The 9,553-nt window shown below is 45.6% G+C and overlaps 1 protein-coding gene across 1 annotated transcript in view; it reads left to right on the top strand.

The window, feature by feature from the left end:
- Positions 1-10: 10 nt before the first annotated feature.
- The window catches only part of LOC149325306 (uncharacterized), a 32,168-nt gene continuing 22,625 nt past the window's right edge, over positions 11-9,553 (top strand). Inside the window, exons 1-3 of the mRNA XM_089563978.1 lie at positions 11-368; positions 6,867-6,961; positions 8,937-9,105. Of these exons, the coding sequence (XP_089420104.1) occupies positions 179-368; positions 6,867-6,961; positions 8,937-9,105 (454 nt within the window). The 5' untranslated portion in view covers positions 11-178. The remainder of the gene's footprint in view (positions 369-6,866; positions 6,962-8,936; positions 9,106-9,553) is intronic.

The raw sequence follows: 9,553 nt of genomic DNA, 5'->3' as shown, positions 1-9,553 counted from the left end.
TACAAACGCAAGAGCAGCGTGCGAAACAACGTGATGCGCTTGTCAGTGGCGCATGTTCAAATGCGCGCAAGTGGTTTGTTTGGTTAGCTGCAACAGGTGAATTTGGCGTTCGCGTCCGAACGCTGAAGAGTAGTGACTGGGCTGAAACTGGGCCCGCGGTTTCAGTTTTGGGGACAATATGACCCGCCGATTAGCGCACAAGTTGGAGTCCCAGTGGCGCTCCCAGGACGTTCTTCAGTCCGAGGAGAAGGCCACTTTCCACGAGTTCCTGCTCTCCCATCGGGTTCTGAGCGGCCTGCAGAAGGCGGGCTTCATCAGGCCGTCGCCCATACAGCTGCGTGCCATTCCCCTGGGCCTGTGCGGTTTTGGTGAGCGCATTGCACTGCATTGGGTGAAAGCGAAATTGGCCCTTGACGCAAACGTGGTTGAAAGTTTCTATTCATTTTGTGGCCCGTATCCTTTCTAAAGACTGTACACAAAGTTATTTTCAATCATTACTACTGTGGCTAGTGAAGGACCCATTGAGAAAGGGCAAGAAGTTGAGGGACCTTATGACGAGAAAATAGCGTAAGCAGCAACAAACTTGAGTGAGTGAACGAATGTAGCAAAACACTAACTGAATAGCAAAAAAAAAAAAAAAAGAAACGAGTTATGAAAGCAAGCGGACAAAGACACATTGTGTACTGTTTTGAAATCGGCGTTACTATAAAGGGGGGAAAAAAAAAAATACTTTTCAACCTGCGGCTCCAAACATCATAGTTTCGCTTTGCGCGGCGCTGTAATCTGTTGAATTCCATAAGTAAAATTCAAAGGCGCCAAACCATACACACACACACACAGGAGAAGAAAGAAAGACGAGACAGAGCGCCACTCACAACTGATTTAATGTGCAGAAAGACACGTACATATATGTCACTGTCGGCGTATGCGCAAGGAAGACATTCAGCTTCGTGAAGATAAGCAGTGATCAAAAAACGCTTTTTCAGCCTTATACAGGTTTATCGATGTTTCGCTGACGCACAAGTTGCCCCTCTTTTCGATATGGAATGCTTCTATCAGTTCTCTGGCTTTTGTGACACTACTCTTTGCCAAAATCCGCACATCAGAAAAGCATGGTTCACAAGTGCGCGACGGGCAGGTTCTGTTGTGCATGGGTAAATGGGGGCCATCTTTATTTTGTTCTACATTTCTTTGGTGTTCTCTGATCCGCTCATTGACACTTCGCCCGGTGGTGTACGAAGTTCCCCTCTCCTGCGGCAGTTCCTACATCGGACAAACCGGGCGATGTGTCAATGAGCGGATCAGAGAACACCAAAGAAATGTAGAACAAAATAAAGATGGCCCCCATTTACCCATGCACATCAGAACCTGCCCGTCGCGCACTTGTGAACCATGCTTTTCTGATGTGCGGATTTTGGCAAAGAGTAGTGTGACAAAAGCCAGAGAACTGATAGAAGCATTCCATATCGAAAAGAGGGGCAACTTGTGCGTCAGCGAAACATCGATAAACCTGTATAAGGCTGAAAAAGCGTTTTTTGATCACTGCTTATCTTCACGAAGCTGAATGTCTTCCTTGCGCATACGCCGACAGTGACATATATGTACGTGTCTTTCTGCACATTAAATCAGTTGTGAATGGCGCTCTGTCTCGTCTTTCTTTCTTCTCCTGTGTGTGTGTGTGTGTGTGTGTATGGTTTGGCGCCTTTGAATTTAATGATGAATAACTACCAACTAGCCCAACAACAAGTTCTTCTAATTCCATAAGTGTTAAGTTTTTACTATTGCTGCTTTACATTTCTGTTAGTTAAATTTGCTACCATCTCCCTTGGTTGTGTTGTGACTGAAACAATGCAGTGGCAGTTGGGCATTTCTTTGTTTTACCATGTCTGCTGCTCGTTCTACATTCATTTTGTGTGCTAGGGCTGCGTGTAATTTTCTGCAGCTGCTAGAATGGTGGTCAGCGGTGACCAGCAGTCTTGGGTAATGTTGTAATCTAAAAGATGTAAGCTTCCATTGGCGAGTGTAGAAGGTATTTCCGGAGTGGTGCAGGCAATATAGCACAGATGATTATGCAAGATTGCAAAATACAGTGTATACGCATGTTAGACAAGCCAAGATATTCATGCACTTTCCCTATTAATTTTTCATGCATGTGCTAGTTTCTAGGAAACATTTTTTAAATGTTTCCACTGCATCCCGAAATCAGTGCATATCTGATTTGAAATATTATTCCAATTCCCAATGTTATTTTGACAAAAACATAAGTGCACAAGAAGACGGGGACATGCGAGAGAGACAGGACAAAGTGCTAATTTGCAAGTGAATTTTATTGATGACAGGGAAGCATATAAGTACTGGAGCGAGTACAACAAAACAAAGGGAAGAACAGCGTGTGTGCGAGCTAGTTCCATCCAGGAATGCCCTTTTCTTGAGAGATTAAGTGACAGTGTACTGACACACTCGGCCGCCTTCCTGCGAATCATTCTTGCTTCTGTAATCTCACGCATGTGTCAGTCTTTGCTCGTGTTCACTTAAACCGTGCATTCACTGAACAAAGGCTCGCAAGTTTTGCTGGGACAATCATGGCAGTGCTCTTACAAGTGATCGTTTCTTGGTTGTGTCACATTACGCTTGTGTTCCGCTAGTCTTTCATGTAAGCATCTGGCAGTCTGATGTATGCCCGACCCCAAGTCAATGGAATGCGATCAATCACGCCTGTTGTGCGCTCTGCAAGCTTACTGCGATGTTTCTTTTTACACCCCCCTTGAGCTGCTGGGAAATGCATTGGTCATCCTACACAATTTTGGCAGCTTTTCTAGGGTAGAGAATGCCAACCTTACATTTGCTCTAATGGCAACCCTTTTAAGCCTGCGCGAAATGCTGTGCATGTACGGGATCACCACCATCTTTCTGTTTTTGGTGGACTGCTTGAAACAGCTTTTTCTACACTTCTTCAACAGGTCTTCAGCCACTGAAATCTACACATCCATAGGATAACCAGCCAAAGAAAGGCGACTGGCTCTCTCACTGAGGCCAAGGGGTATCAAAGAGGGGGCAAGAGATTTTATCATGACGTCGGTGAAGCACATGTTCACTATTGCCTTTCTGACAAGCTTCGTGTGGGATCAACAATGAAACAAGAGTGGTTTGTTGGCGCTCGTGTGGTAATACCAACTCAGGTGGGTTACTGAGAATATTAACATTAAATCTCAAAACTGCAATCTGTTGTTAATTGGTAGCTCGTGTGTGAACTCAAGTGCGCTAAAATATGGTTAAAAAGGCTTAAAAAGGATGTAAGGTTCCTTTCAATGCTAGCTGGGCTATTGTCAATAAAAGTTTAAAAATTGCCAAGATATCTAAAAGCTTTGAAACCTTAATCCTGTGGATGGGTGGCTACCACCCTGTCGCAGTGTTTTAAAAACAAAGCGCTAAGAGGCGGTGCTATGCAGGACTCTATACATACACTGCTTTTCTGTAAATACTACACATCATCATTCAACTCAATATAGGTAAAGTTCGGATAAAGATGGAACAGTTCCCATAACCTTGTCACTGATTCATCTGCTGCATTCTGAAATGCTGCTGACCCAAAATCATCGATGCTTTCTTCCATACAAGCAATCAGCCGGTCAGTAATGGTGATCTTTTATGTCTAAAAACATGGCTGTGATGCGCTTGGTAAAATTATTTGCTAAAAAATCTTGGACACCTTCAGAATTCTTCACCAAAAATGGATCGTTGATGTTTAAGATATTTAATTTGCCTCGCAGAAATGTAGAGACTGTTTTCTGCCATGACTCATATTTTAGAATGATTAGCCTTAGAGGACACCCCACTTTGTGGAACTTAGCTGTAAACAACACCTGCAAACTTTCTTTCACTGTTATCTATATGGTTGGATAGCTGGTCAAGGCTCAAATTTTCGCACAACTTTTTCGTTTTGTCTTCACTTTGGATAGGGTGCCATTCCTCTGGTGTTGATTGAACAGAGACGTGCTAGCATCCTTCGTCTTGCTGACTAATACCCCTGTCACACGGCACTGTAAAGGTACTTTGAACTAAAGCTCCATTACACTACCAAAGGAGCACTACTTCAAGGGAGTTCGCCCGTGCTACACGGTCGCGGAACGACCTTTGGAAAACTATTTTAGCGCCCTCATCGGTGAAAAAAGTGGATTACAATTGCAGACTTCAGTGCACATGAGAATATAGCAGTGTAACGTATTTTCATCAAAAAAACTTGTTTTATATCAATATTGTGCTCAATCAACGCAATTTCAACTGCAATAATGACATGATCTGCCAAGCACAGAGCATAACATCACAGCGCTGGCCACACTGAGCTCAACTGGCTCGGCTTGGTTCTTCGGCTCTTCCCTTTGCTTCTTTTCCTCCATTTTCTTTGGCCTTGCGATCGTTGCGATTCTGTTCACGTTCTTCCCTGTGCCTTGTGTTCGGCGATCTCCGTCAAGATGTATCACTAGCTGCTGTCCGCCACTGTACGGACTTGCTGAAAACAACAAACAACATGGCCGACATGGCGTCGTTGTTACCGTGGCGCTTGTAAATCCGGGACGAGAGTATGGCGTGGTGAAACCGCCACAAAACAAATAACCTTATATTTTAAAAGACCAATAATTTTACGAAGCAAATTTAAGAAAAGAACATCGATCGTTTCTTATCCCCATTTATTTTTGCTGTTAACTTACTGGGAGAGAGAGTACTCCCTTGCAGCCTCAAAGGACAAACTCGAGCTGCCTTGATTCGAAGTTCCTTTGAACTAGGTGTCCTTAGGCGCGTCCGTGTGGCAGCGCGCGTTCTCCCTTGGAGTAATGGAGCTTTAGTTGAAAGTACCTTTACAGTGCCCGTGTGACAGGGGCATAACTGTGCTTCGGGTAATGTTACTGATCTCTGCTCTATATCTGTGGGTACAACACAAAGGCTTATTCTCCCAGAAAAGTGGAACACAAGCGTAATGGGACATAACCAAGAAATGCTCATTTGTTAGAGCACTGCCATGGTTTTCCCAGCAAAACTTGTGAGCCTTTGTTCACTGAGTGCGTGGTTGAAGCGAGGCGCAAGGAACGACAGATGCGTGGGATTGTAGATCAAGAATGATTTGCGGGAAGGTGACCAAGTGCGTCAGTACATCGTTACCTAATCTCTCGGGTAAGGAAATAGCGTTCTTAGATAGAACTGGCTTGCGCATGCATTGAGTTCTTCTCTTTGTTTTGTTGTACTCACCTCAGTGTTTATATGTTTCCATGTCAGTAAAATTCATTTGCTAGTTAGTGCTTTGCCCTGTCTCTCTCGCATGTCCCCGTCTTCTTGTGTGCTTTCGTTTTCATCAAAATAGCATTGGGCACTGGAATATTTCAGATCAGGTATACACTGAATTAGATGTGTAGTGGAAACATTAGAAAAAATGTATCCTAAAAAGTAGCACATGGATGCAAATATTAATAGGGTAAGTGAATATCTTAGCTTGCTTACCATGTGTGCACTGTATTTTGCATTCTTGCACAATCATTTGTGCTATATTTGTGCTGAACTGTTTCGAGGACTTTTGCTTCCTTGTCACTGGGTTGTGAACTTACAACAAACCACAGTGTATAAACTGCACATGTTTGATGACGTCTGTGACATCCGTGGGCACTGCTCGTCCCTGGCCGCCAAACTAGAATTCAAGGCAATTTCTGCTCACACAGTCCAGATGTGATCTGCCTGTTCAAATATTGCTGGAAACTAAAAAAATTGGCTGTGGTTTAGCTGTGGTTAACCCTAGTTTAATTGCGAAAGCAATTGAGCGTGTTGTCTCTTCGTCGCTTCGTTCTTTCGTTGTTGCCTCTCTTTCGCACTCTCCATAACGACTACAATCCACTGAGGCAAAGCACATGTGTGTAATATACCGGGTGTCCCAGCTAAATGTAACCAAACTTTTAAAAAAGGCGAAGTGTCCTAGTCCAGTGAAACCAACTCAGGGTTGTTCATAGTCGCGTGGCCTAGTCCTGAGTATTTTTCCCCTCTTAAAAGTTAACTAATTAGTTAAGTTCAATTAGCTAACTTTTTAATTATTGACTTCAGGAAAAAAGTGTCCATGAAAAAGTTTTAGATCACCTCGAAAAACCGCTAGTAGTGCTGTTTCCGTCAAGTTACGATTTACGTAGCTTCATTTATGGGCCTTAAAAGAAATTTGTCACGTGACCAGCTGCTCGCTTACTTCTCTGCCCCAATGTGCACCCAAAGTCTTGTCGAGGAGAGGACTTCAGAAAAAATGGATTTTATTGTTTAAAGCCCGTCTTGGGACGTTCAAGTGGCACAGTTGTCATGTGGAAGCTTTTTTTTATTGTGCGGGTTATGGTTAAAGGCCAGTAAAAAAACTACTTTACGTAAATATTACTTTGCTGCAAATGTCTCAGTAAGCTGTTTCTCAAAGCGATCTACAACTTTTCCATTGACGCTTTGTTCCTCAAGTCAATAATTAAAAAGTTAGTTAATTAAGTTTGACTAATTATTCAACCTTGAAGAACGAGAAAATACTGCAGATTAGGTCACGCAACTCTCTATGTCACGACACCTTCTCTACCTCTACCCCAGCGGAGCACATCTGGTGGAGCTAGTGGCGCCGCCGTCGGCGCCATCTGTTGAAGCACGGCTGCAGCGTTGCTAGGAAACGGCAGCTCAAGGTTGTTCGTGGGCCACGGCATACGGCTGAAATGGGACCACGCAACCAGCCAAGCTGGCTGGCGTAGTGTCGCTTTCGCAACAAAACCCCTTTCATATTCCACTCCAATAATCACAGTGCTCACTCTGCCCAGTGCCCACTGTTGTTCATATTGACTCTGCCTTCCTCTTCTCTCCTGCAGACATGGTGGTGCAGGCCAAATCTGGCACAGGCAAGACGTGCGTCTTTTCCGTGCTGACCCTGCAGGCTGTCAACACTTCCAGGAATGCAATCCAGGTGAGCCTTGCCCACCAGCTGCTTCCTAAGACCTGTGGTCGCTGTCAGTGACGTCTTAAGTGCGGCTACCTGTTCTGCTGTAAACACGGCTTGGAGTTCACTACCTACCTCACAAACCCTGCTATGCGGCTTCTACATCACAATGGTGCAAGCAAGAAAAGTTTGTTTTGCAAGAAAAAAAAACACGTGTGATGCATTGCACGAGGTGACGAAACTAAAATCAGAACTTTTGCTTAGAACTGAAATCACGAACTCAAGCTGGCATCGACTGGCTACTGCATTCCGGAAACCCGGCCACATGTGACTATTCTATGTGACACCTGGTCCAGCATAATGTTTTGCCACGTTCTTACATAAACCAATAACTTGCCATTCTTTCCCCAGTACGCTTATGCATACAGGAAGGAGCGTGAGCAAGACTCGGTCAGAAAAAGAAGGAATGCAAACCACCTCTTGGATAAAAACTGATTCATGAGTAGTGCTCCTTCCCGCTTAAATGCACTACTGTGTGTATGCACGTTATCAGTGACTGCAGAAAGTACCTCCTTCAGCAAATCTTAATGCAGTCAACTCCTGTTAGCATGAAGTTCATCATCATCATCAGCCAAAGATCCTCCGTGCGAAGGAAGACCGGGATATGCGACTGCCCGTCTAGGGCAGGCCAACCTGGGTAGCATTTCGCCACCGGCACCGGGGACATTGAACCCGCTGCCTCCCATATACAGGACACCTTCCAATGACTCGCCATGTATCTGGTCATCATCATCAGCCTGACTACGCCCACTGCAGGGCAAAGGCCTCTCCCATGTCTCTCCAATGAACCGTGTCCTTGGCCAGTTGAGGCCACCTAAGTTTCTGCCACCCCACGAAGTTCACGGGGACCGCAAAAAACGTTAATTAAACAAATTTCCAATTAAGCACAAAGCACGAAAACAGCATTTTTATTAGTCGCGAAGTCGAGTCTCCTAAGGAAAATAGTTGGTCATCATGCTGTGCTTTTTCTTGCTAAATCGTGCCGCTGAAAGCAAGTTCTGCGAGCTGTAGATATGCCCTAATGCTTCTTCCACATTACCTTCAGTGGCAAAAAAGTGCTCCGCGAGAGCATAGCCTGCAGCCACATTAGCAGCCGTCGGCAGCCAGAGGTAGTGAAAACGAGCAGTAGGGGTGATACCCGATGATACCCGGCTTTTGGTCTGGCGTACCAACTTTTCATGCGACATTGTTGTAATGTGGGGAAGCCGCCCTTGCTGGCATTTGCTCTGCTGTTGCTGTGGGCAAAAGCCAACCTAGATGTCGTTTGTCACACTGTCTTTCTTTGCCTCCGCTGTTGCCGCAAGTGCCTTTCATTTGGTGCTAAAAATTCGGAAAGTGGAGTTCTTTGAGATTTAGTCACTTTGCTGACTAAACTGGGCTACTCTCGTATTTGTTTTTGGATGAAATTCTTGTAGTATGAATTTTGGGCTGTGTCAAACTAATCAACCTGTTTGCTGTAATAAGGTTTGACTGCAACGAAAAATGGTGCAGCTAGTTTCTGTCATTCCCCTTTTCAGGGCATGGCTTAATTCCAGCACATGTGTCCATCGCGACAAAGCTTACCCCTTCTGTTCTCATCCTCCCACTTGTTATGGCTGGTTCACTGAGACTAGGGAGCGCTAGGTTCTAGACAAGGAAGCAACACACACAAAGGAACAACACGAGACAAGAGCGCAATGTGTGTTGTGTTATTCCTTTGTGTGTGTTGTTCCTTTGTCTAGAACCTAGCGCTGCCCAGTCTCAGTATGCACGACCAACTAGCCCCCTAATAAGGGAGTAATTACTCATTGGCATCCACCCGAGCGCAGCCATGCGGCTACAAAGGAAAGCTATACAGCTTTCTTGGGGGATTCCCCTAAACATATGACCAACTAGCCCCCCTACAAAGCTTTATGGCTGGTTCCTTTGTACGTCGGCTGCAGCCATCCTCTGCTTCTCTCAGGTCCTCATCCTGGCCCCGACGCGTGAGATAGCGGTGCAGTCGTGTGACACGGTGCGCTGCCTGGGCTGCGACATGCCGGGCCTCGAGGTGTACGCCTTCATCGGGGGCGTGTCCGTGCGGGAGGACGTGCGCAAGCTGGCACGCTGCCACGTGGCCGTCGGCACCCTGGGTGAGCGGTCGACGAACCTCCTGGGCTCAAATGAAGAAGTGGGTGGTACAACACTGGGAGTATACACAGGGTTGTCCTAATCTCAACAGCCACCATGAAATGTAGGTGCTCTTGGTAGCCTAGTTTGCAAGATGAGCGATGGGCACAAGTCCCAGTCATCATCATCATCATCATCATCAGCCTGACTACGCCCACTGCAGGGCAAAGGCCTCTACCATGTCTCTCCAGTTAACCCTGTCCTTCGCCAGTTGTGGCCACCTTATTCCCGTGAACTTCCTAATGTCATCTCCCCACCTAACTTTCTGCCGCCCCGTGCTACGTTTGCCTTCTCTTGGAATCCACTCCGTTACCCTTAAGGACCAGCAGTTATCATGCCTTCCCATTACATGCCCTGCACAAGCCTACTTCTTCCTCTTGATTTCAGCTAGGATGTCATTGACCCGTGTTT

This window comes from Amblyomma mixtum, chromosome 10, assembly GCF_055824585.1.
Source record: "Amblyomma mixtum isolate Tamu chromosome 10, ASM5582458v1, whole genome shotgun sequence".
NCBI lineage: Eukaryota > Metazoa > Arthropoda > Arachnida > Ixodida > Ixodidae > Amblyomma > Amblyomma mixtum.
The sequence above is the reverse complement of the archived record's forward strand: the minus strand, read 5'-3'. Positions and strand labels throughout refer to the sequence as shown.